General features: G+C 34.5%; 3 protein-coding genes across 4 annotated transcripts; 1 reads left to right on the top strand and 2 right to left on the bottom strand.

Annotated features, from left to right (window-relative positions):
* The first annotated feature begins 1,053 nt into the window (after positions 1-1,053).
* LOC140837039 (uncharacterized) lies at positions 1,054-8,670 on the top strand. 2 transcript variants are annotated; one of them, XM_073203026.1, is made up of 14 exons: positions 1,054-1,748; positions 2,426-2,522; positions 3,565-3,643; positions 3,760-3,816; positions 4,234-4,289; positions 5,097-5,325; positions 5,828-5,914; positions 6,011-6,085; positions 6,176-6,259; positions 6,345-6,409; positions 6,484-6,676; positions 6,771-6,859; positions 7,945-8,059; positions 8,391-8,670. In XM_073203026.1, exons 1-14 carry the CDS (start codon positions 1,367-1,369, stop codon positions 8,430-8,432), a joined length of 1,650 nt encoding a protein of 549 aa, XP_073059127.1. In that variant the 5' UTR covers positions 1,054-1,366; the 3' UTR covers positions 8,433-8,670. The 2 variants fall into 2 exon arrangements, with proteins under 2 accessions (XP_073059127.1, XP_073059126.1); XM_073203025.1 differs by lacking the exon at positions 2,426-2,522 and having other exon boundaries at positions 1,056-1,748.
* Positions 8,671-13,201: 4,531 nt separating this feature from the next.
* On the bottom strand, positions 13,202-20,908 carry LOC140837038 (cellulose synthase A catalytic subunit 5 [UDP-forming]-like). The gene is made up of 14 exons (XM_073203024.1): positions 19,989-20,908; positions 19,245-19,440; positions 18,954-19,138; positions 18,768-18,867; positions 18,496-18,679; positions 17,523-17,789; positions 16,873-17,218; positions 16,564-16,701; positions 15,919-16,044; positions 15,599-15,811; positions 15,246-15,519; positions 14,905-15,095; positions 14,300-14,650; positions 13,202-14,018 (listed from the first exon to the last, which is right to left on the bottom strand). Exons 1-14 carry the CDS (start codon positions 20,073-20,075, stop codon positions 13,434-13,436), a joined length of 3,243 nt encoding a protein of 1,080 aa, XP_073059125.1. The 5' UTR covers positions 20,076-20,908; the 3' UTR covers positions 13,202-13,433.
* A 4,233-nt stretch (positions 20,909-25,141) lies between these two features.
* LOC140837040 (fasciclin-like arabinogalactan protein 19) lies at positions 25,142-26,080 on the bottom strand. Its single transcript, XM_073203027.1, has one exon. The coding sequence runs from the start codon at positions 26,034-26,036 to the stop codon at positions 25,275-25,277; it is 762 nt and encodes a 253-aa protein (XP_073059128.1). The 5' UTR covers positions 26,037-26,080; the 3' UTR covers positions 25,142-25,274.
* Between the last annotated feature and the right edge of the window lie 595 nt (positions 26,081-26,675).

Below are 26,675 nucleotides of genomic sequence, written 5' to 3' on the forward strand. Positions count from 1 at the left end.
AAATTGTTTTCTAGAATAAAATAATACTCGACTCGTAAACTAATTTGAGCTCTAGCATTTTTTTAAAATTTGAAAATCTTATTTAGACATAGTTTCGAGCCTTTAAAATAAGTATATAAAAATATTTTTATCTCAATCGTTCCCATTCTCCATTCATCGGCCAAGCATCAAATATTCGTTTGAAAATCCTTAATCATGAAATTATTCAAAACTACACAATTAAACATTTAATCATATTCAAAATATATCATTTATGCATTTAAAATCATTCAATTAAAATAAATTAACAATTTAACAATTTTTTTGATGTTTCATAATACCAAATGACTTAAATTGCGTATGTAAACATAATTTTCTAGGTAAAATAATTTTGGACAACGACAAAAAAGCATTCAACTGGCAAATGTGTGTATATAATATTCAATGAAAGCACTAACTTACCGATTAGTAGTATCAATTGACTTAAATTAGATATAAAATTATATTTTTTGGATTTCTAAGTTCATAGAGTTGAAATGAAAAACGTGTACGGTTTGAAGCTGAATTTATTTGACAAGAGAACTTGATCCCAGTTAACCTTTTAATATTGGAAAATGGTGAAAAAATGGACATTTGGTCCATTTGTGAAGTTGGAGAGTTTAAGCAAACAAATCTATGTAGCTAGGCTTAACCATAAGTTGAATTTGATTTGGCGTATTTTATAGGTCAATTTGCTCTTATATATAAAACGTGATGAATTTGTCCCCTGATCAGTGTCCAAATTAGTGGAGTAGACTAGTGTTTGTTCAATGATCAGATGATCGATTTCTTATACTAACACTTTTTGGGTTAGTGGTTTGCCCAGTGTGGTTTGCAAGTTATCACATTGGATCGAAAATTTATTCAAAACATACTAAACAATAACTATCGCAAGTTCCAACGTCATAAAAAAAAAAAAATTTGAAAAAGTGATGAACTTGAAGTTGAGTTTGATTTGGGCATTATAGGGCAATTTGCCCTTGAATAAGCCCATGTGATGTATATATGTATAACAAGCCCAAACTTTATCCCAAGAAGATAAAGATATTTATTTACGTAGTTCCCCGTTTACATCCGGCTCTCTCGTTTTCGCTAACGTATTGCAGAACCCTAATTTGGTCTCTAGCGGAGCTAGGGTTTTGAGCGATAATCCAATTCACAGGGCTGGTAGCGATACTCATCATTTCGAGCGGCTTCAAATCTTCGAAATCAATGGATTTCGACGAGTACGATTACCTTGAGAAGGCAGTGGAAGAAACCAACGGCTCGTCAAAGAAGGAAGTTCCCGAACAGAAGGAAAAGGACAGAGAGAAGAGCGAGAAGGGTTACCGAAGAAGAGAGAGGAGCGATGAAGACGAGTTCGACGAAGAAAGGGATCGGAAAATCAGCAGCAAGAAGTCGCGGAGCGAAGAGAAGGGGAGGGATCGGGATAGGGACAGGGATAGGGATAGGGATAGAGATAGGAGCTCGAGACATAGGAGTCGAGAGCGGGATTCAGAAAAGGAGAGGCGGAGCTCTAGGGATATTGAGAAGGAGAAGGATAGAGAGAGGGACAGGGACAGGGAGAGGGACAGGGACAGGGAGAGGGAGAGGGAGAGAAGAGAGAGGGATAAAGAGAAGGAGAGAGAGAGGGAGAAGAAGGACATGGACAGGAGGAGTAGAAGCCGATCGAGGCTGGACCGTGAAAGAGAGAGGGAGTCGACGAGGGAACCGGAGCGTGATGAGAGCAGGTGATGTCAATAATCTTTTCGTTGTCAATTTTTTTATGTATATATGCTGTGGCCTGATTAAATTGCCTTCTTTATTGTTCTTGCAATTGGATCTTCCTTGTGGATGAAATGTGAAAAAATATTCTTGCCCGGAAATTTAATTTTATGTCCTTACATATTTAACTGTGGAAGGGACCTGGTGTTTACTTGTATTATTAGTTGATATATTTTCACAGTTGCATTCTAAGGCATTATTAAATTTCGGTGGGTGGTATCGATGGATCTGTTTTCCCTTGTTTTCATCTGGGTATTTAACAAATTTTGGTGATTCTTGACAGTGGAAGTTGAAGCATTTGATTTTGAAATATTTGAATATTCAATCGTCACATTATGCTCTTAAACATGTAGTAAATCCTGATTTTTCCCTTTTAGTCCTCTTTACTGTTTCTGTGGTTCATCATTTTTGAACCAGGTGTAGACCCCTAAAAACTCTTTACTACCAAGCAACCTGTATATGGATGGATATCCTCGTTTCTCAATGGTCTTAAAATATATGAGTAGGTGAAGTGTTCTCTTCACATGCAGCTTTATGATAGAGTTTAAACATGAAGAAAATGCGCAAAGTGGTCTTAAGTAGAGAAAAAAATATGACTTTGTGCGTAGAGGATATAATATTCTAACTTGGGTTGAAATCGTAGATGGATTTTTTGCACATCTTAATGGGATAACAATGCGGAAACCCTTGAAGGCTTCTTCACAGAAGAAAGTGAATTTCTACATGTTGATTTTGATAAGGTCTGTTGTGTTCCTTTGTTTTTTGACTTTTAGATTGGCTCGCACTTCCAGCGTATTTATGTTTTGCATAGCTGGATTTAGGCATTCATTTTTGCATTTGAGCTTGCAATGTTGACCGATGATGCATTCAATTTATAGGTCTGCAATGATTGTGGTGAAGCTGTATCAATTTCAATCCTTTTCTTCACCTCGAAGACGAAAATTGATTAGCTCATATTTGTGGCCCCCTTTGCTCTGAACCAGGAATTGAATAGTGTATTTGTGTTTTGTACTGACCCAAATATCACGTGTTGTGATTAAGTTCTTAGCTCGACCCTTTGAAACTTGTATAGTTTTGATAATAATATTAATTCATGGATTTGCAGGAGAGAAATTGCAGAATTCCTCCATAACTTCTTCCATCTGTCATTATATATGATGGAATAAGAGTGGCTTCACAAATTTTCCTGCCTGTAACATCAATAGATATATTTATCCTACAATTCTTTTAATGCAGATTATCTGAAGGGTTGTCTTGACATGTAGGTTGCAAACTATGTTTAAATCCTATATGAAAATATATTACTCTTAATGACAAATTGGTGGTCCTGAAATTCACTTTACTGGGCTTTTGTTTGTAACACAATGAAAAGTGTTTTGAATCATCAATCATGTCATTGCCTTCATTTAAAAAGGCTATGCATTTTGTGGTGAAAAGCCCATTGCCCTTCTATTGTTTTTTATTGCTCAGCAACTTTTCCTCTGGTAGTCCAAGTGCTTATAATATCTCCATGTCTGGCGAAGTGCTCGTCGTGGTAAATCAGATACTCTTCCTGCTTTTATTTTTACTAGTGTTCTGATTTAGGGCTTAGCCTTTCCGTTGGGACTCAAATAAGGGTGCTGGCACGGAGTTTGTAGGTTCAAAGTAATTGAGCTACAGGTAGTGAATGGGTTTGAGATTATTTTTTCCAACAATTCTAGGACTAACTAAGAAGGATGCATTTATTGGGAAGTTGAGGTTTTCCTGTCACTGGATTTGTGCTCATTCTACTTTGGGTTGCAGGAGATTTAAGGATAAAAAAGAAGCTGTGGAAGCTGAGGCTGATCCAGAAAGGGACCAAAGAACTGTTTTTGCATATCAGGTAAGAACTTTGATTTCAAATGCCAACATCTTAGCTATCATTGCACTTAAACTTTTTGAATACTACTTCATTTAAATGGTTCTATGGCCTGATTTTGAAATGTCTTTTACTTGCAGATGCCCCTGAAGGCAACTGAGCGAGATGTATACAATTTCTTTTCACAAGCAGGAAAGGTTGGTGAGGTTTTTCGTCAAAACATTTTTTATCTTGAAAAGAAAATTCCTCAAGTTTTCGATCATTTAGTATAATAATTGACTTTTTAAATTTTCAAATCGTTTTCCTTTGTGATGGAGTGTAAAGTTCCAGTAATTGTTTGAATTATGAGTTACATATTTCTTATTTCAAGTAAATTTTCTAGCAATTAATCTGATTCTATTAGTTAATGCACCTCAATGTTCAGTTGCAGGTAGCGTTAATACTGATTTTCTTGTTATCTAAGTGATTGATATACTGGGGGTTTTAGTAACTATTCAAAACTGATGTACCTCATTCAACATTCTGAATAGGGTGTCGTTAGATATTATTCTAATTTTTTATTTTGCTACTACATTGATTTTTGTATTTCTCGTGTTTACATTTTTCTACCTCAGGTTAGTGATGTGAAACTAATCATGGATCGAAACTCAAGACGTTCAAAAGGAGTTGGGTATGTCTCCATATTTCTACTTTGGTTTGATTATACTTCTTTCCCCTTTGAATTATCAAGAAAATTATGTCCGATTTTCTCAAATCAATGATTGCTGTATATGAAATCATATGTCGGTTGAACTTTGAACCTAGTATTTTCACATTAGTACACTGTTCCTCAGGGATAAGAACATGGAACAGTCATTGCAGCCTTTATATGTCACATGAGATTTTATGTCTCTTTTTTTTGCATATTCAAGCTTATAGTTGTTGAGAGCATTGTCTTTCTTTATAGTTGGTTCCAGTCTTGACCACATCAGAAAATTTTTTCGAAGCATTTGAGGAAAGTGGATGTGAAAATTTAAGAATTGATATATTCGAAATGAGTTGTAAGAATCTGGTACTGTATTTATTGGAATTGCTTTTGAAAATTTGTAATCATTAGAAGCTCCCCTGGCACCAGAGGTAACTATGGAGTTTTCAAATTTTAAATTTAATAGCATAGATCGGCTAACTTGTCTGCCGTAGCTCCATGATGTCGCATGTCAGAGGTAGTGAAAGGTATGGAATACTGTCTGACCAAATCTCAGCTGAATTATTTGTTTTGCCTTCTGGATAGGATTAGGTTGGAAACTTATATCTCTGTCTTTTGATTTGCTATTTGGTTGGCTTATACTTGTGCTTTTTGAGAATGTTAGTTTTTCGGTTATTGTATACAGTATAGTCATTTTCGGTTATTTTATAGAGTATAATCAATACCTACATCATTCTACATCATGCATTTTTGGTCTATAGATATGTTTAATATTACTGATGATAATAACAGGTATGTTGAATTTGATGATGCTATGTCTGTTCCGATGGCTATCGCTTTATCTGGCCATCTGTTTCTTGGACAACCAATTATGGTAAAACCTTCAGAGGCTGAAAAGAATCTTGTTCAGTCAAACACTTCTGCTGGTGGTTCTGGAGTTGTTGGACCATATGGTGCAACGGATAGAAAGCTTTATGTGGGGAATTTACATTTTAATATGACAGAATTTCAGCTTAAACAGGTATCTTTCCCTTGGAGCTACAGCCCATTGCACTCATTTTGATTGTTCTTCTATGATAATACCATTTTGAACTTAGGAGAACATCTCAATTTCTTTATGTTGGTACTTTCCTCATTCTTCAACTTCAACATTTATCTAATTTGACTGCAATATTCAGACTTGTTAGCCCATATAAAGTATAAACAGGATGCACAAATCTCAGAGGCAGCTATTTTTGTTATATTTAACATCCTTGTTTGTGATGTCTTCTTTAGATTTCTGTTAATTTGTGAACTCAATGTTTTTTTTCCTTTTGAATTATTTTATTTGTCATTATTATTTGTAGTTGTATGCCTGGCTTGAAATTCTCTTGATTTTAGTTTTTTGCTTATATAAGTGGTCTATCAGAGTGATATGAAATCGTTTTTATTTGTTTATTTCCGAGTTTGTCGGCAGACCTTTGCGTCTGAGTTTCTGTTCTGTTTTCCAACAATGTTTAACCACTAGCTTTTTCATTATCTAGATTTTTGAAGCTTTTGGGCCTGTTGAGCTTGTGCAACTTCCTACAGATCCAGAGACAGGACATTGCAAAGGTTTCGGGTTTATTCAAGTCGGTATTTTTTGAATGTGGATTTCTTTTATAGTCATTGTGCTAGCTTTTCACATTTTCTCCACAGAACTTTATGTAGATATTAATTAAATGCAGTTTGCGCAACTTGAACATGCTAAGGCAGCACAAAGTTTGAATGGGAAGCTGGAGATTGCTGGTCGAACCATTAAGGTATGGAGCTAATATTTTGGTTTCATTGATTAACACAGATAGTTTGACCTCTTCGATTTTTGGAATCTCCTCTTTATTTGTAAATGCCAGGTTTCTTCTGTTACCGACCATGTTGGAGTACAAGATTCAGGAGCAAAAACTGCAGATTTTGACGATGACGAGGGGGGTGGCTTGGTGAGAGATATTCGAGTTTCATAATTGTATATTTGTTTCTCTAACTGCTTCTACTCAACTGCTTACTCGTGTGCAACATTTGCAGGCTCTAAATGCTCAGTCTAGAGCGTTACTCATGCAAAAGCTCGATCGCAGTGGCACTGCTTCAAGGTCTGTATATATGCTGCATCTCAGTAATCTCATCTGTATTTGGATGGATGCTGACTTAATTTTTTCCTTTGTAGCGTTGTGGGGCCCCTTGGAGTTCCTGCATTGAATGGGTCAACTTTTTCACAAGCTACTACCTTACCTACCAATCCGACAGCAGTACTCCCCCCTTCAGTTCTTCCTGCGCAACTTGTTTCCATGGCTCCAGAACCTATTGGGACGCTCAGTGAATGTTTACTATTGAAGAATATGTTTGATCCTGCAGCTGAGGTTAGTATGTGTTCGACTTGTTAGTGGTTGGAGCATCAGAATATCTTTTTTTTTTATTTAATATAATCCTTTTTTTACTTTTATTTGATGGCAGACGGATCCCGAATTTGATCTGGACATTAGAGATGATGTGCATGAAGAATGCTCCAAGTATGGGAAGGTCAAACATATCCATGTTGACAAGTAAGCATTCGGTGATCCCTTCATGCACGTAAAAATATGATTAGCATGGTAGTAGATGTGACAAATGGATGTTTGGCTTTTAAATGCGTGAGAGTTTTGCTTTTGTACTTGTCAAATACTTATCAAGTACTTGTCAAATACTTATCAAATATTACCCATGTGTTTTGAATGTACTAATTTATACAATCAGAGCATGCATAGTCCTGCAATATATACAGTGTTTTGAAGTGTGTAGTAACATTATTTTAACAACCTAAGGTGGTGGTAGTATTTTACTAAATTACTTCAAAGTAGGTGCCATTTGAAATCACGCATATTCTATAAAAAAAATGATGGCACAGCATTACAAGTGGACAGCAGCAAGATTTTCATATTATCTGAATTTACTTATTTTCTACAAAAACTTGTTTATGTAACCCATTTCAGATTTTTGTCAGAGAATGTCTAATATATGCCAGAGGAATGATACGTTTGTTAAATAAATTCCACATACCGCGCATCATTAATCTAGACCTGCTATTGGGAATACAGTTTTAAACAAAACGTGTGAAAGGAGCTCTCACAATAACAGAAGCTTCAAATTAAGGTTCCCGTATTCCCCTCTATTGGTGGTTACTCATGTGTGCTTGTTATATAAAGAGTGGGGAGTTTTTTTTTATATTAACAGGGGGTAGCATGAGCTCAAATTTGGGTTGATAATGCTATTGCATGGTGAAACCCAGCTTTGTTTTTTGTGTTTTTTATGGTTTCAAAGAAATATTACAATCTGTAAAAAGGCTCCCACCCACCTTGGTGGCTCCTTGTACCTTGATAATTGTGGTTTATGCAAACACAGATGATGAATGATACGCAGTGCATAGATTTATATTGTTGAATTTGGGGATAATATATTCTATACTGATTGTCAGGGTGCTTGTGTGCTAGGCTTTCCTGTGTTCCCCTTGGTGGTTTTGTTATATTCGTGCTATGTTTGTTTCGTATCAGCTTTGCATATTGACTACTGAAAACACCCATTCCCTCACTTCACTACCCCAAAAATCATGCAACTTGGGTCTCAATTTCATTAATTGTTTATTGACTTGCAGGAATAGTGCAGGCTATGTCTATTTAAGGTTTGAAAGCGCTGAAGCATCGGCACGTGCTCAACAAGCAATGCATAAAAGATGGTTTGCTTGTAGATTGATCTCAGCAATATTCTTGGTACTATTCTAGTTTTAACAAATCAGTCTCCTCATTTAGCATGGAGAATGATCCAACACTTCTTCTTTTAACTAGTTTGAAGGAAATAAAATAGATTGGTTTTAGGTGCCAAATTGCATGGTGACCATATTTTTGCCATTGAGTTTGCTAGAACCTTGTAAATATAACCCAGCATGTGAAGTCCCAATATTTTCTGGAACAAAATTAACTCTTCTTGGTTATTCCATTTCTTGAAGAAATCTTACCGATCTAAACACTCCACAATTTTCCAGTTAGTTTTTGGTTTAACAATTTTATTAATGTTTCTGGTCTAAAAGCTTTGTTTTTGCAGCAATCTTATGAATATGATGCCAAATTCAAAGGCGCAGCTTGATCAAGGTTCCCTGGTGCAGAATTTGAGTTGTTGAAGGGCAAATATAACCTCTTCTTGGGTTTTCCATCGAAGGATATCTGGAAATACTTCGTTTAACCGATGTATGAATCATTTGTTGAATTCGTAAACCATTGGGATTGTGATTGTTTCTGGACTTGCTATATTGTGGAGTTCACTCAAATGTTTGAAAGAATGAATTTGGGTCATCTTATAATTTCTATTTTTCTATTAAGTTGCAGTTTCCGATGCATGGAAACGAATATGCGGGATACAATGCTATAAACCATGGTGATTTTTAAAAAAGCTTGATACGTTGTGGAGTTGTATTAATATTGTTCGGTGAAGACGTGAAGTTGTGATTTCAGTTTTGTAAATGGGTAATTTTCAGATTTTAGGCATATGGATTGTCAAGTTTTGGTTTTTATTTATTAAATTGAATTTTTTTAAACCTTTTCGTTGCGATCACAAAATGCATGGATTGTGTTCTCTTTAAGTTATTTTTGTTGTGAGAATAAAATTTAGAGTAGGTTTTTTGTGAGATCGGGTTCATCTTATCGATATTTATAATAAAAATTAATATGATTTTTTCATGGATGATTTAAATAAAATATTCGTCTTACAAAATTTGTGAGATCGTTTTACACAAGTGACTTAAATAAAATATCAGTCTAACAAAATCTGTGAGATCGTCTTACACAAATTTTTGTCTAAAATTTATATAGTCCAGATGTTAAAGTACGTCAAAATAAAAATAAAAAATGGAAATTTTGAAATATTGTTATTTTGTTATATAATTTGTTTGATATTTATTTAGATGAATTTTGTTGAATGTTTACATAGATTTTGTTGTGTCGTATTATTAATAAAGAATCAATGCAAAATAAGTAATATTTAATAAATTAAAATAATAATATTCAATAAATTTGAAAAATATCAAAACTAAAAATAGAATTAAATTATGGGATGATCATGAATTTTGGCAAGTTACATAACTATTAAATCTAAAATATATCAACTTATACGAGTAAAATTACAATTTTGTCATTTGTTTTGTATAGTTGCATATGTGTATATAATTATATCTAATAGTAGTTAATACAACACTATGAAGGCAAAAACTTGTGTGAGACGGTCTCACGGGTCGTATTTGTGAGACGGATTTCTTATTTGGGTCACCCATGAAAAAATATTACTTTTTATGCTAAGAGTACTACTTTTATTGTGAATATGGGTAGGGTTGACCCGTCTCACAGATTATAATCCGTGAGACGGTCTCACATGAGACTTACTCCACTATGAATGTAGGATAATTCTATCCTACTCCGGGAGATTTACTCTCTGTCACTAAATAATATATACATGTATAGCATTTAAAAATAGCTACAATAATTTTATTAGCGTTTATAAATGGGTAGAACATAGAATTTCTTATAATAATTAAATTTTAAAATATTGATTTTTTACATTTCATATGATTCTACTACAAAAATAAGAATAATAGAAATGAAAATCTCAAACCTCAAACGTAAAAGTTTTACTATCAAAAAAAAAGTTCACGTAATTTTTAAATATAAAATATTAAGTTTTAAATTTTGAGAATAATAATAATAATATAATGATAAACCACATGTTATATACATTAAACGAAATTAGTTTAATGATAAGTTTGGTTGATTTTGGTTATAGTAGTGTGAAATGTAATAATAATAATAATAATAAAAAGACACGCGTAAGAAAAAAAAAGTAAAAGAGAGTACCTCACCTAGTGTAGGATATAATTGGCCATGAATGTATTAGCGCTATATATTACTTTACAATTTGCAATAAAATTAATTAGACGGCATTTAAAAAAAGAGTGGGTCTCATGTGAGACCGTCTCACTGATATTAATCTGTGGGACGGGTCAACCCTACCCATATTCACAATAAAAAGTAGGTAAAAACTTGTGTGAGACGGTCTCATGAGTCGTATTTGTGAGACGGATCTCTTATTTGGGTTATCCATGAAAAAGTATTACTTTTTATGCTAAGAGTATTACTCTTTATTGTGAATATGAGTAGGGTTGACCCGTCTCACAGATTAAGATCCGTGAGACGGTCTCACATGAGACCTACTCTAAAAAGTAATACTCTTAGCATAAAAAATTATACTTTTTCATTGATAACCCAAATAAGAGATCCGTCTCACAAATTTGACCCGTGAGACCGGCTCACACAAGTTTTTGCATTAAAAAATTGGAAATCATGATACTAGATAATCAAAATATCATTATTGACTATTTTATGCATGATAAAGATTATGATAGCTTGTAAAGTTGTTTACCCTTTGATAGGGGGGATTTATATTGAAAACCAAGGAAAAGTTTCTTATTTTAGTTTCTAAATCAAAGTCAATAATCACATTCTGAGGCAAAATCGTTAAATTAATAATACAAAATGATATGTAGATCACGGCAAGCAAGACATGAAAGTTTTTATATATCGGATTCATCTTTCCTTGAATATTACGATGTTTGCAATCAAATTAAATTATATATATATATATATATATATATATATATATATACACACACACACACACACACAATCGCCAATAGTTCTTCCCATCCAAGTTATTCAAACATATATAGATACGATTATAGTCATTAAATCTTTTTTTAAAACATTAACTTTTCTTACGTGGGGGAGATTTTTTTTTGTCAGGCTTTTAATTTAAGAACAATGCTAGTTAAGATAGTGTGATTCGTCTCATTAATTTTATTTTGGTATTGCTTGCCAACTATTTTTTGCCAAAGCCAAATAAGAGCATAGAACAATAATATGTGTGTGTGTGTGTGTGTGTATATATATATATATATTATGTAATCTCTGCATGGATATTGATAGATAACCATAAGCAACTCGCAATCTCCTCGTCAAGATTAGAAAATCACAGCAAAATATTGCAGATTAATCGATGGGCTTGGTAACCATGTACAGATTCTGAATACTTCGATACCTGGGAAACTTCTTCGTAAAATCCGAATTCGCAACCTTTCTCCTCTTGTTCATGGGGACATATTTACTCGGAACATCGTCGTCTAACTCTCCAAATAACTCGGACATAATAATCTTCAGGGTTGGAGACATTGGCTTCTGATGATCTTCCCGCGTCTGTGAGCTGCAATATTCTTGGGTTTCGCATGATGAATCCATGTTTCCAAGAAACCGAGAACTGGTTTTACGCAGTATTATAGAAATTAAATATGATTCGAATCTGCCAAGCTAAGTAAACGCGTTCATGACTGCATGCGAGAATATTGAAGAAACAGCTGTGTTGCTTCCTCCAACTTCAGAGGATGCTGCGCGCGACTTGTCTGTACTAGTCCACCACTCCATCTTATGTATGTATGACGTAATGAAATATAACAAATATAAATATTGTTTGTTAAAAAAAGACGATTTCTCGTATACACGCCTCACTTATTTATATCCACATTCGTGAGACAAGTCGACCCTCCAGAAATAAAAGTAATATTTTTGACATAAGTCATATCGAACAAGATATCTGGCTTCCAATAAATATAATATAGACATTAATTTTCATTTTTATATTATAATAAATAAAAGGTTAACGTTTTTGAAAACACACTGTATAGAGCAAATAATTAATTTGACTATTAGTGCATATTATATATAATAAGAAGAAAATATGTAAAGTTTCTATTATTTGCAGTGTTTGGTTATACTTAATTCTTACGGCATTGACTTTGATTGTGAATGGATAATTCCTTGTTGACTTCCTGTGTTGACTCACCACTTCACCCTAAATATATTTATATATATATATATATATATATATATATATATATATATATATATTATTTATTTATTATCTTCATTATTTTTTTTAAAGATATATAATTAGTTTAAATTCTAACATATTAATACATATATAATAATTGATTTTCATTTTTCTTAATCGATGATTTTATGATAATCATAGTATAATAAACAAAATATTCTGGAAGATAATATTGCCTTTATCATCTCAAGGTATGAACAGATCCTCGGAGAATATATATATTCCGAAATTTAGTACTCGATTTAATCCCTTGTTAATATCATAGTAATATCTTTTCACACTCTGCATGTATATATATATATATACATACAAAAATTGGCATTAAATAAATTTTTTATTTAAAGAATCTAGAGATTTATACCAAAATTTAAAATAATCAGATTAATTAAGACAAAAACTTTGATGAGACGTTTCAGTTAATTTTGTGATACGAAATCTTCTATTTGAGTCACTAATTAAATAATATTATTTTTTATATTAAAAATATTACTTATTATTATAAATATGAGCATTGCTGACCCGTGTCAAAAATAAAAATTCGTGAAATCATATCAGAAAGATCTACTATTTAACTAAGGCAAAAATTTGTGTGAAACAGTCTCACGAGTCGTATTTTATGAGACATATATCTTATTTGGGTTATCCATGAAAAAATATTACTTTTTAAGCTAAGAGTGTTACTTTTTATTGTGAATATTGGTAGGAACCCGTCTCACAGATAAAGATTCACGAGACCGGCTCATAAGATACCTACTCTTTAACTAATTAGGGAAGAACTGATTGTGTGGTTATCAGGCCAAAAGGCAAGAAATCTTTCAAAAGTAGTCTTGAAGACATAATACACACACACACCTCTATGTAGACATATAGACATTAAACACACAAACACTTGTGCATGAAGAAACCCATGAATAAAGTGACATAATTCTTGATCAAGTGATTAATATCCAAATTCAGAACATACAAAACTATACAAAATCTTGAAAGATTGTTTGTTTAATTAACAAAAGAATGATGTTTTGATGAGACAGATATATTTCTGGCACTAACAGTAATCAAAAGAATCAATCTAACAATTTCAAAACAGATACAGATTGAATGCAACTCCATGTTAGAGATATCATATCAAGCAATCCAGAACATGTTGAATCTGGAAACTCAGTCATCACAGTTGAGCCCACATATTTCGAGCACGGGACCATCTCTTGAAAGAAAGGGGTTGATCCGTACCCACAGGAGTGTTATTATTGAAGCCAAAAGAATCGACCAGATCACGACCACCGTCGGGATTTTCTCTTGTTTCCCCATCATTCCCTTGAGGAATGGATAGAGATGCATTATGACCCAAAACGCAAAAAGTAGCTTACCAAACAACAGACCCCACGATTCGTATCCGTTGTTGATGGCATTTGCAATTCCAGCCACGACCCCAATTATGTTTACTATTAGTAATGTCAAAGGTGGTATTAACAACGACGTCCATTTGAAGAGATATAGCTCAGAAAATTCTCCATCATCTCCCCCTTTGGAGGTGACAGTGAAATTTGTGCTCACCCCTGCTAGAACTTTGAGTAATCCTTGGAAAAGAGCAAAGAGGTGTGAGGAAACTCCTCCGATGACCCAGAACTGCTCGTTTCTCCACCAGTCGTCGATTCGAACACCACCCCATTGCATTTCGAGGCTGCCCGTTGCAGCAATGGAAATGAAGAGGGATATAAATATGATGCTGGCGTAATTACTTATCTGTTAACACAGAAACGATTCACCAGATTTAAACCTTCAAATAGCAATGTCTAACATACAGGGGAAATAATCAGGTTTTTCTTTGATGGTCAAATGGGCTATCTAATGACAGCAATTACATAATTAACACAAGTTCTATAATTCAAGAATCTGTGTGCCATAAAACAAAACAAAAAAATCACAGTTTTTCAACTTTTTATGTAACGATGCACATAAATCCACATGTCCCTATTCATTTTCCCCATAATAAAACATCTTAATTGTAAGAGTATGGCAGATACCTCGGGCACGATAAATTTTCCAGCGAGAAGGCAAATAGCAGGCAATGTACAATATATGACCAATGGAATGGAAGTCCAGGGATATACAACAGAATTTATGTAGGAAATTCGTTCCAACCACTTCAATCCACCTCCATAACCATACCAAATGGGGCAGTGTTTGCTCAAAAAAATCTCGACCGATCCAAGAGCCCATCGAAGCACTTGGTGGAGACGATCTGAGAGATTGATTGGAGCTGATCCCTTAAAGGCAGGTCTCTTCGGCATGCAGTAAACAGACCGCCAGCCATGGCAATGCATCTTGAATCCAGTTAAAATGTCCTCAGTGACGGACCCATAAATCCAACCAACCTAGTTTAGTTTTATTTTGATAAGAAAGTAAATTCACTAATAAATATATATACAACATTGGAAGATTACCTGTAAACAAGCTATACAATAATTAATTTGGCTATAATGGGTCCAATTAATAATGTACAAATGGAGTTCTTTAGAGAGTTTACCTATATCTGCACCAAGTGCAACACAATATTTGATGCTTTATCAAAGTAAATGAGACAATAAATACAAGTAAACAAAAGAAGATTGGAGATCAAACAACTTACTTCCTTTCCCCATTCGGTCTTATCTTCATAACCACAAGTGATAACATGAATGGCCTCTTCCAAGAGTGATGCGGAACTAACTTCTTTAAGAACACCACCATTCTCGATTAGTGTTGAAGCCACGAATACCGGTGACTGCCCAAATTTCTTCTCGAGTTTTTCATGGGAAATATGACTTGTGATATCAGTACCTGCGTTAGAAAAATAAAAATTACTTTGGTTGAATATATGAGTGAATCATCATTTTTATCGATTCCTTTACCCTCAAGGCAAGAAAATTCAGCGAGAAAGTTAATGCTGTAATAGAGTGTGCAGTGATTTTCTCATAAAAAGATTTCAACCTTCAATCCCTTCTTCGATGGTCTCAAGTGCATGTATCTGCTTTGATGTCTCTCTGAGCTTTGACTTCTTCATCTTGTCTTTCTTTGTTTTTCCTCTCTTGCTTTTCCGAGAACCACAGCAAAAACAGCACCACTTTGGCCAGCAGTTACAGGTCTTGCTAGGCAGCTTCTTTTTGGCAGGAGCATCATATCCATAAAGTGCTTGCCTTCTAAAGACACATCCAGTTCCGACATAAATAGGTCCTTGCAAACCATCCAAACCCTTCATATTGATCTATATTGCATTCAAGTCATCAGTAACTACATGCTGCCCAAGAAACAAACTATCAAACAAAACAAAAATGCATACATACATCAAAGAACACGGAATTATGGTTGGAATATCTATCGTGAAGATCAATCCCATCAAATCTTTGCGGAAACTGAACATAGCATACTCCCTTTCCTGAAGTAGGATCCATCATGAAACACATGGCTTCTCTCAGGGCCTTGCTGTTGTTTATGTAGTGATCACAATCAACATTCAGAATATAAGGAGCATTTGATAGGACAGCAGAAACCCGAATCTGAAAAATTTACAGATTATAGGCAGTAAGCTGGATCGAACAAGAGATTTGGATTAGCTTTCACAAGGAGCTTTGATCACATATAAGAGTTTAAAACTGCTATTTACCAGTGCATTCATGGCCCCAGCTTTCTTATGATGCTCAAAGCTTGGTCTCTTCTCACGGGAAACATAAACCAGGCGTGGCAGTTCATTCTCTTCAACATCATGAAGACCATCATGACCGAGGAACACCTGTTATCAAGAGCAAATCCAGGAAATAGAAACCACTAATATCCACTCACTGCAAAGATAACACCAAAATACTATCATACATATCAGCCATCTGAAAGACAAAAAAAAATGATTATCTTGCCATAGACGCACATCAAGCCATGTGCTTAATGCAAGCCCAACAAACTAAAGAGGAGATAGTTAGATGTGTTTTAGTTTTTGATTAATAAAATATTGAAAAAAAGTAGGAAACCAAAAATTGTATTTGAAGTTACAGACATATCAATCGAAATGGATTTCATAACTTATTTATAAAGTACGGTTTTAAAGAACTAATAATTTAAGTCCTTGGATTCTCTACAACAGCATGGCAATTATTGATAAGAGCATTGCCATATGAAACCAAAGAATTAGTAAGCACAAATTTGCTGCAGCCAGTCTTGATCTTAGCTAGTTTATATCTTAAAAATACAGGCACAATAAACACATCGTGCATAAGAATTTTTACACCATGGAAGAGGATTCGTGAGTACCACCGACCTGTATCATACCAGGATGGTCTCGAACACTATTTCCAGGCCAAGGAGTTCCATCCTGCATTGTCCAGCCATCTTCAGGAACCTTTTCTGCCATTGCCACCAAATGATTGATTCGAACTTTGAACTCCTCATACTCCCTCTGTACACGAGTTAGAAAATATGCCAATAACCATTAGAAAAATTGTGGCACATCAATTGACACAAAAAAGGTCCAATCTGTCACCCCTACGTGTTCACATGCTCAGGCACGTACTTGTTTTAGTCAGGTTATTTTGCTTTAGTAACATATACAATTATAAAAGATACATACCTTCATTGCACGCCTTTCCCTCACAAATGCTGGGTGGACTTTGTTTTTCAAATAATCCATCTTCTGGGAAAAATACCATTCTGGAGCTCGTGGTTCAATGTTGAATTTCTTGCAGAAGGGAACCCATTTTCGAGAAAATTCAGATGTCTCAGAGAGAGCTTCAAAAGTAAGCATGGCGGCACCATCATCAGATACATAGCATGAGACTTTGTCAACTGGGTAATCCACTGCGAGAATAGAGAGAACCGTGTTTGCGGTAATCAGTGGAGGTTCTTTCATTGGATCAACTGTGCTGACAAAGATGTCTATGTCAGCTAACTCTGAGTGATTTCCTTCTTTCTCATACCTGAGAAACCAAAGAAAAGTAAAATGTCATAACAAATAAGAGAATCCAAGTGCTTAATCAGTTAAACGGCCGTAAAATATTATACTAATGAAACCATGAGATGGGAACCAACAAAACTCAGCCTACTTGTGGGCATTCCCCTGTGTGTGTTTGTGTTTGTGTGTGTGTGTGCGAGAGAGAGAGATGGTTCTTCTGTAATCAAGATTCAAATCTTCTGACTGGTCAGGTGGATCAAGTCCATATAATCAGCAACAACAATAATGAAGTCAAATGGAGTTTTGAGCTCATTTAAATTGAGAATCACCTAAGTGAGAGTCGATCAAGGTAGGTCTCTCGCTCAACTGGAGACCATTTCGGAAACTGATCGAGTATCCATGAAGCAGAGAACCATATTTCACAAATAACCGAAGTCATCCACAAGCCATATGCACCAGGAACTGGATGGAGGATCCTATAATGGAAAAAAAACCCAAGAACCGCAACACGAAGTATAATTATCAATCTGTATGGGTTTATCTTGCTTGAAGATATGGGTAATTTCCTTGAAAGCGGCTGCCTTCCTTCATCCATCCTACAAGAGAGATTTCAAAGTAAGAAATGAAACACAAGAATCCAAAATAAAATATAACAAAGTGCAGTGCTATATCCATCAAAACATTCCTTAAATGAAAACACCAAATTAGCATTACAAACAAATAACTTATTTTCTAATAATTGTATTACTATTTCTAGAATTCATAAAAAAGTAGGATTCTTGAATTCACAAACACGACCTATATTTCAAAGGAAATAAATAGATAAACGCAAAGGGAACCGTGATGGAAACCAATCATACCAAAAAATAATGATATTAACAGTAATGGACTGGCGAAATCTTTATGACGATAAAACAAGCTTTTAGATAGTACGTACCAAGCATATCCATACATTCTATTTATACATATCTTCACCATGAAAACAAAAATCTCATGCTATTCATGATCAAGCAGCTCTTCCTATAAAAAAGAGCAAGCTTCTACTTCAAAGTAGCAGACTTTCATGAATTCAAAAGTAGAATCAAGCATGAAGGGGCTACACATGATGTCAAATTATAAGCAATGCAAACTACTGAACTCTTTATGGAGTAAAATCATAGTTCTTGGTACATTTTACGCAGTTCCTTTCCCAAATAGCTGTATCATTTAAGCCAGAAAAGCAATCAGCCTTCCTTAGTCTATAATAGAGAACATAAAGACGCCACATACTACTGGCATATTTTGTGAGAAAATTTTACTTACATGGGTAAATCAGGTTCCAATTCACTCCCATCAAAGTCCCCAGAATCATTATTCCCTTGATGTTTGATCATCTGAAGGTTCTCGCTTTGCCTCTTCTTCCAATCCTCCATCTGATCCTTCCATGAAACACTTCCATAACCATATAATGCTATGTCTTTCTCTCGAACCATTGGCCGGGATGGCACTGTACATGATAAATGCACCTATTAAAATCATGTGCAAGCTGCGAGGAATCTTAAGTAAAGAAATCTGTGCAGAAAAGATGACTCAACGATGTGCTGATGCCCCAGGAGATGACAAATGCATCCCATCCCCATCATTGACAAATGGGGGTAATATAATAGCATGCTGATCATAAGAAACCTGAGCATCCTAAATAATTAGCAGACAAAATATTCATATACTCAGCAGCAATCTTGAGGTAGAAATAGAGATAAAGGGGATAATTTTTTAAATACCTCTTCACTGTAAGTCAAGAGAGGGATTTCAAGAACTTGGGACGATGAATCACGACTTGTGAATGAGGCTAATCGAGTATGAGCTTTTCTTGTGCAGCCTGGAACATCAATATCTCCATAATCAAACTCGTATTCCAAATCATCAAAGTCTTCCTCTTCTTCATCATCATCAACCCTGGGGCTACCTGAAATACTGGCGCACACCGATCATTTATTTATTCATCAAATCAGAGAATATTACAGCCAGTCATCAATAGCTATTTATGCAAGTGAATACAGTAACAAAGTAACCTTTAATGCGCTTGTATCTGGTTCTGCACTGAGGACAGGTCTGATTTCCCTCCTTTCTTTCATACTCATAGCAAGTTCGACAGACAGGGAAGGCGCATTCGTTGCACGCAACAAAGAGTTCCCCGTCAATAGTTATCTCCACTTCATCCCCACAAATTTGGCATTTTTGTCCACTTAGTTCTTGGACAGACTTGATCTAGAATATCACAGAATATAAATAGGTTCACTACCCTTTCTTCAACTCCTTATTTACAACAAGTATGGTTTGGTTTCAATTCAATGGAATAAAAATTTCAAAAGAAGCCATGGAGAAATGCACTCCCAAACTATATTAATGCCACAAAAATGCTTGTTTCTAATGCCCAGTTGTTGTTTTGTCAAATCTTACTCCCAAAGTTTAGCTGGTAAAAAAAAAAACTCGGATTATATTGATAAACTTCATAAAATTATTAATTTTTGACATTCAACTAGTGTGTTCGAACATGCAAGAAATGCAGCTCAAACAATAGCTAGGTGTCTTTATGTGCTCCCATGGTAATGTAGAATCCCAAATGCATGGGGAAGAATAGTAGCAGTAAAGTCACTGTGATACAACAAAAACATCTCCCAAGCAAGAAAACAGCATTTCAGGATCGAATCAAGAATTAACAACGGTATAATCTAAATATGGAGAGGTTCACGGAAAAATAAATAGATGAGATTGTAAAATATGACCAAAATAAGGAAGTTTGTCAAAACACTCACCCTTCCTATTTCATCAGCATTTATGAGCACAAATTCATTTCTATTATGAGAACCAGCAACCAGTCTTCCTCCTGTATCCATCACCATGCCTTCCACCAAGAAAGTTTGCCAACAAAATCGCCCACTCTTTAAATTTTACCACCTAAATAGTCATGTTCTCTAATGCAGGAACACAGCTGGCTTAACGTAAAAGAGCCAACTTTATGGGCAAAAAATTGAACTTTCGAAATAATAAATAACCCACCAAAGATTGAACCCCTGCAGTGCAAAAACCAACAGAAATGGCCTTAAACAGGTCGCAGTTTCGCAGAAAATCAGTAGCAAAAAAAAGAAGGAGAAGAAGAAGAAAACTTTAATAATCAAGATTTTACTTTCAATCCACACAAACAACAAAAGATTCAACCTTTCAATACAATGGCCGAAAAAAAAACTAGCTTTTGAACTAAAAGTTGAGTATTGAAGCATTGAGTGTATTGAGTGTAGACCCCATTGGAAGACAGCAGGCAAACCCAAGTACCAAACCAAACCCCCGCATTAGCAAAAAGCACTCGTAATATAAAGCAAAACCCAATTAGAGGAAGGAAAAAATAAATGGAAATGACAAGAAATGGTCATATTAACATAATGTGGAAAGTGAAGAAACCGAAAAGGCAGTGAGATTATCGAAAATGTTTGCGTGAACAAGTGTATGAATGAGGATTATATTCAAGCTAACGCAACACCGCTAGATGGCCAGGATTGATGAACTTTTCAGATTAAGAGTCATGACATGAAATGAGAGACAGAGATGAAAAGTGCACTGCACACACACCAGAGATCAAAGAAAAGGAGCAAATGCGAGTGGTGAGTGGAGTTTGAAGGAGAGAGTACGGTTACGGTAATAATAAAAGCTCAAATGCGTGTGCCAAGTGGGTCCCAGGGCGCGGTGGCGGGTGGTGGAGGCGGGGGCGGTGGTGGAGGTGGTCACTTTATTATAGCTTTGAGTTAGCGTAGGCTGCGTAGTAATAAAAGCTGAATGTGTGTGTGGGTATTTAATTTGTGTTAACTGCACACACCACCAATGCTAAATCACTGTATTTGTTAAAATTTCTATGAAAAAATGATATATTAATTTCACGTGTTTCAAATTTGAATAGATGTTTTATGAGACGGTCTCACGAATCTTTATCTGTGACACATATCAAATCTACCTATATTCACAATAAAAAATAATATTTTTCATAGATGACCCAAATAAAATATGCGTCTCACAAAATACGGCCCGTGAGATCGTCTCACACAAATTTTTGTCTTCAAATTTTGAGTTCACGATTTTAAATTTTGAACAAATACACTCTTGTTCGTATGTATTTTCCAAAACTACGTGTGTTTAAAATTTGTAAATATGAGAAGTTAATAATAATATCGATATTCAACTATATCAACAGAGTAATATATGTAATTGAGTTATAATTGTATGTGGATTGAAGAAAAACTTTCCAACCCGTGACTGCTGCCGGAAAAGTTGTGACCAAGAAGTGCAGGTTCTCGGAAAATCTTCACACCTAAGAAATAAATAAATAAAATTAAATCTTCAATAATTTCACTACAATTCTCTCCACTAGGCATTAAAGCAGATTAAATTTCTTTTTTAATTACAAGGAACATGAACGTGATACTACTAGTTTTTTATTCCTGAGATTTTAATTTGGAAAAATTTTAATTGCAATTTTTTTTAAATAAAGTTGCGGGTTTATTAATTAAAATGTTTTGTCAACCAATTATAACTTGAATCTCATTGTTTATTTATGTTTTGTTATGGAGTTAATTGTCTAGATTACCCGTAGAATACTGAGATTGTCAAAAACCTTCATAAAAAATATCTTTTAACTATTCGTGTTTTCAAATCTTGAGCACATATAACCCTGAAAACATTTACAGAGTTGAGGCATGAGACGATCATCTATTTATATATCAGGGTTTTACATTTCTTGTGAAATATTCTTTTATTTTTTCTATTTTCCTTATTTTTTTTCCTTATTTAGCTCGACCTTTAGCTATGGTGTGTCTGTTTCATTAAGTATCAAGAATAATTAATATTCATACGAAAAATATAATTTTTTTTAAAAAAAGAAAAAAATATGTTAGGTTCAAAAATACTTTCATAGCTCTGCATATAAAAAGCCATAGTGAGACGTTGGATTCATTTGCTTCATAAATTGCCATTCATGTCATGTCCTATATATGTCAATTGACCATGCAATTTAATTAATTACTTCGTTTAAATACATACTTATAAAATAATCACAAAAATTCACGTGAGACGGTCTTACAAGTCAATTTCATTGACATATATTCTATTTGGTTCACCAATACAGAAATATTATTTCTTATGCTAAAATTATTACGTTTTTACTACAAATATAGATATGATTGACTCATCTCACGAATAAAGAACCGGAAGACCATCTCACAATAGACTTATTATAAAATAATAATTGATTTTTTTATAAAATCATGTATTATTTTTTTCATTAACAATTCGTTAACTGCATCAATACTCAAAATTATTAGCTATTAAAAAAGAAACAAAAAGGTGTAATCATTTTAAATATTTTGATATTGGTGCATGTGGAAATGTTCCCAAACCCTAATTATGTATATATGCTTGTAATTTAGTCAAATTTGAATTGCCCTACACGTGCCTCCATGCTGAATACATATTGAACTTTAATTTTAGCATAATGTATTCTCTGTGAAGCAAATGTTGACGAAGATAATATTTTATAATCAAAGTAATCATTAAACACCACAAAATAATTATCTTATAATTGATTTTTCCGAGTTTTTATATTTTTAAACATTTATATAATAATTTTATAACCAATTATAATAAATATTTTTTTATCTGACAAGATAGTAAGCTATCAGTCGTCGTTCAGTTTATTGTAAATACCATCTTTACAGTCAATCGGTAAAATTAATATAAAATATATTATTGTTAACAATTTGATTATATGTTTAAAATTAATTTATTGTTTAATAAAAAATTTAATTTCCATTAATTATATAGTAATGTATGACCAATTTTTTTTTTTTTAAAAAAAAAAACTATATAACATAAGATGTTTAGTTAAGAGTAGGTCTCTTGTGAGACGATCTCACGAATCTTTATCTGTGAGACGGATCAACCCTACCGATATTCACAATAAAAAGTATTATTCTTAGCATAAAAAGTAATATTTTTTCATGGATGACCCAAATAAGAGATCCGTTTCACAAAATACGACTCGTTAGACCGTGTCACACAAGTTTTTATCTTAATTTAAAGTTTTAAAAATCCACAATAACTTAATTATTACTAAGATAATTTATTGTTTTTATTAATTTCCTTTCCGTAATACCGAAGGAAACTATGATTTTTGTGGGATCCAAACCATTCAAATTCCTATAGCTTTTCTTTACGCGTATAACCCACTTTCATTGAATGAAGATTTTCAGTTTATTTCGGGCATCATCTGCTGCCTGGATGATTACAACCCTCGACTGTTCGATTCCTTCATAATTTTTTAATCAGTTCCTAAAAAAATTGTAAAAAATGACAATAACACTAATCCATGCATGCAACTTAAACATCGTGTTCTTTGTTTGATACTTCCCCATCTCATTATTCTCAACAAAAAAAAAAAAAAAAAAAAAACTTAAACGTCATCTTTGGTACTTCAAAATCATTACAAATAATCTTAGTGCACTTCTAGTTTTTTTTTCATCGGTATACTGACGTAGCATCAGATAGAGACGTGCCATGCTTGGGAGCTTCCCACGAGTTTAATAATCTTTAACGCAAATTTTAATATCGCGTAGTGTTACATACCATAAACTTTAACTGAAAATGCATATAATAATAAGTTTTCTCAATCAAATTTTATGCTAAGTTTTGAGTTTCTTATGTTTATGTAGGTGGGGAAAAATAGCAATTTAGATTTTTTTTTGTTAATGTATAACATAATGATTAAACCGTCATTAAAATTAGGGACGATTTTATTAAGTTATCACTAATTGAGTTTTTTAGTGATAGTTAATAGACTATTTCTCTTATTGGGGTTTTTTTAAAAGACGTTCTCCATTTCTCCTATTTAATATAATATAAAATATAATTTAGTGTAATACATAAACTGGAGAAAATACAAGCAATCCCGTTGTCAGTGGGATTACAAATCCCTTTGGGCTTTGATATGGCAATGACACTATTTAACAGTGCCTAAGAAATAGATTGAAAACGGCAAATTTTAAGGATCATCCCATCAATCCCCTCCCTAATTTGAGATTGCAAATCCCTTGATTTTCGTCGAATCATAAAACAATAGAAGTCACAAACTAAAATCACGACAAACTAATTACAAAAAAATAAAATCATTCTACGAATAAAAATTTTCCCTCCTTGATGACCCTTTTATAAATTCCATCCTCGCCATCACAAATTCTCAAACTTTTCATCGAACCAAAAAAGAGTAGCCGGCAATTTCTAGCAACCGCAAAATCTTGTTACACTATCGATCGACAAACAAAGAAGAAGAAGAAGAAGAGAATCATGGTTGTCAAGGGTTTTCTTTTGTTGATCACACTGACATGTTTGATGTACTCCACCATCTCAACCAGAGAAATATCGGATCCGAATGAAGACAAATTCAATCCGGCGCATGTAGCCGGTTGCTTGAGTGCCATTGTCAAATTCAAGCCTTGTATCGGCGAGATTATTTATTGTTTGAAGACGGGGAAGATGGATATAAGTCCAGAATGTTGCGGGAAGATCATATTGATTGCTCAACAATGCTGGCCAAATATGAACCATAACATGAAAACCACTTCCATCTGTGGGCTGCCCTCCTCCGGAATTGGGAATTGATTTATAATTAATCGAGTGATTTTCATATATAATAATTTGCTTATTGCAATAAGTTTCTTCTATTTTATTTTTATTGAGTTTCATCAATTCTCAGAAACAGATAAATACTTGATTGCTCAACAAAGCTGGCCAAATATAACTCAATGCATGCTATTCAACTTTGATTTATTCAAATGCAGGTGGGATCAGGGAAAGTACGTATACTCGTTGTATAGGATATTCAGTATGAAAAGTGTTTGAAAATCACCAACACTAAAACTACAATCAATCTTTCATACAGTAATTGGTACTAAAATTGGACTTCGAATTGCTATAGCCAGATCCATTGGACGACGTGAAGAGTTAGTTACCTTTGACTTTGAGCTCGTAACTGTCGTAACCGTAGTCTACAGACTATGGAATCAGAAGCGATCATGCCGGCCGTGACGCTTATGTCTACGGTGTCTCCTAACCTTCTTGCCACGGCGTTTCCTCCCAGCCGGAATACGCCAATCAAATTTAGGATGTGGAGAAACGGGAACAATATCCCGTTCATATTCTGATACAGGATCAAGAGGACGGGATGATGGTGAATCAAGATTAGAGTCCTTATGATTGACATTGAAGAAGTTGTAGTCGATCAAGCCAGTGACGAGAATCCCGTCGATCCCATGTACAACGAATCTTGACCCGAGAAAAAGATCAGGCTCCGACACTCGAATCCCGTCGACCACGACACCAGAAGCGCCGTTGTCTTGAGTCTTACCTATCAAGACCGAGTGTTGAGGGTGGAGGGTTTCGAGGAAAGAGGAGGTGTGGTTGAGGAGGTCGGAGAAGGTGAGCCGGCGGTTGGGGATGACATGGTAGCGGAGAGTGCTGATGTATGAGGCGGCGCTGGATTCCATGTCGAGGGTGAAGAGCTGCACGTCTTTAGGAGCGAAGAGAGTGAATGGGTAAGCGGCGGCCGAGTTGGTGGAGAGCAGTTGGAGTTGAATGTCGGAGGTGGTGATGCCGTTGGTGAAGAGGGTGAAGCCATGGTTTCTAAGTGTTTGGAGAGTTGTTTCGAGTTCTTGGAATGTGTTGTTTGTGGCTGCGTCAGCGGTGGTGCCGATGATTAGGAGAGATAGAAGGCAGGCGGCGGCCACGGCCGCGGCGAATGGTGGTGTCGGAGAAGAAATTACCATTGGGAGGCTCCGTAGATGTATAGAAAGAAATCTGGGTGAAGCTGTTCCCCGGTTGACACTCTTTGTTCTGATATTTGCAATGTGAGAGGCAGATGGGTATGATTAAATAATAATAAATAAATTAAATAATTAATTATCATTATTATTACTCAAAATTTTAAAATGCTATTATCACTCTATTTTGAGAACAAAAGTACTTGATTTCAAGTTTTGATTATGCTTTGAATTTTAATGTACATTTAAAATTTGATAATTGAGTTATATATGAATGAGTGAGAGTAATATTGACATGTTAACTCTTTTGAAGTTCTCGTGCATTAAGCTTGTGACATTGTGCCACTTGATTTGGTTGGTAATGTGCCAAGTAAAAGAATGAAATCAGATCGTAACGGGTTATACTGTCTCTGTAGGATATAGAGACGACGTTAGGGAAATAATAAAACAGAAATATAAAGAATATGAAAAAATACCACCAAATAGACATACACCTCCTCGAACTCATTAACTAATAACCTGGCCCATTACCACCAAAATAGGTGGATTATGAGCTGCCACAAATATAAAAAATAAAATTACGCATCCCAACCTATCGAATTATCTATAGAAACCAAATAAATCGATCTGATATTTAATTTACCA

The sequence above is a fragment of the Primulina eburnea genome, chromosome 7 (assembly GCF_022965805.1).
Source record: "Primulina eburnea isolate SZY01 chromosome 7, ASM2296580v1, whole genome shotgun sequence".
NCBI lineage: Eukaryota > Viridiplantae > Streptophyta > Magnoliopsida > Lamiales > Gesneriaceae > Primulina > Primulina eburnea.

Bases quoted from the DNA above. Each gene is read 5' to 3' on its own strand.
- LOC140837040 (XM_073203027.1), bottom strand. From the start codon at position 26,036: ATGGTAATTTCTTCTCCGACACCACCATTCGCCGCGGCCGTGGCCGCC.
- LOC140837038 (XM_073203024.1), bottom strand. From the start codon at position 20,075: ATGGTGATGGATACAGGAGGAAGACTGGTTGCTGGTTCTCATAATAGA. The intron at 19,441-19,988 runs GTGAGTGTTTTG...GTGATATTCTAG, and splicing joins ATGCTGATGAAATAGGAAGG to ATCAAGTCTGTCCAAGAACT. The intron at 19,139-19,244 runs GTTACTTTGTTA...CCAGTATTTCAG, and splicing joins CAGATACAAGCGCATTAAAG to GTAGCCCCAGGGTTGATGAT.
- LOC140837039 (XM_073203025.1), top strand. From the start codon at position 1,231: ATGGATTTCGACGAGTACGATTACCTTGAGAAGGCAGTGGAAGAAACC. The intron at 5,326-5,827 runs GTATCTTTCCCT...TTCATTATCTAG, and splicing joins CAGAATTTCAGCTTAAACAG to ATTTTTGAAGCTTTTGGGCC. The intron at 5,915-6,010 runs GTCGGTATTTTT...AATTAAATGCAG, and splicing joins AAGGTTTCGGGTTTATTCAA to TTTGCGCAACTTGAACATGC.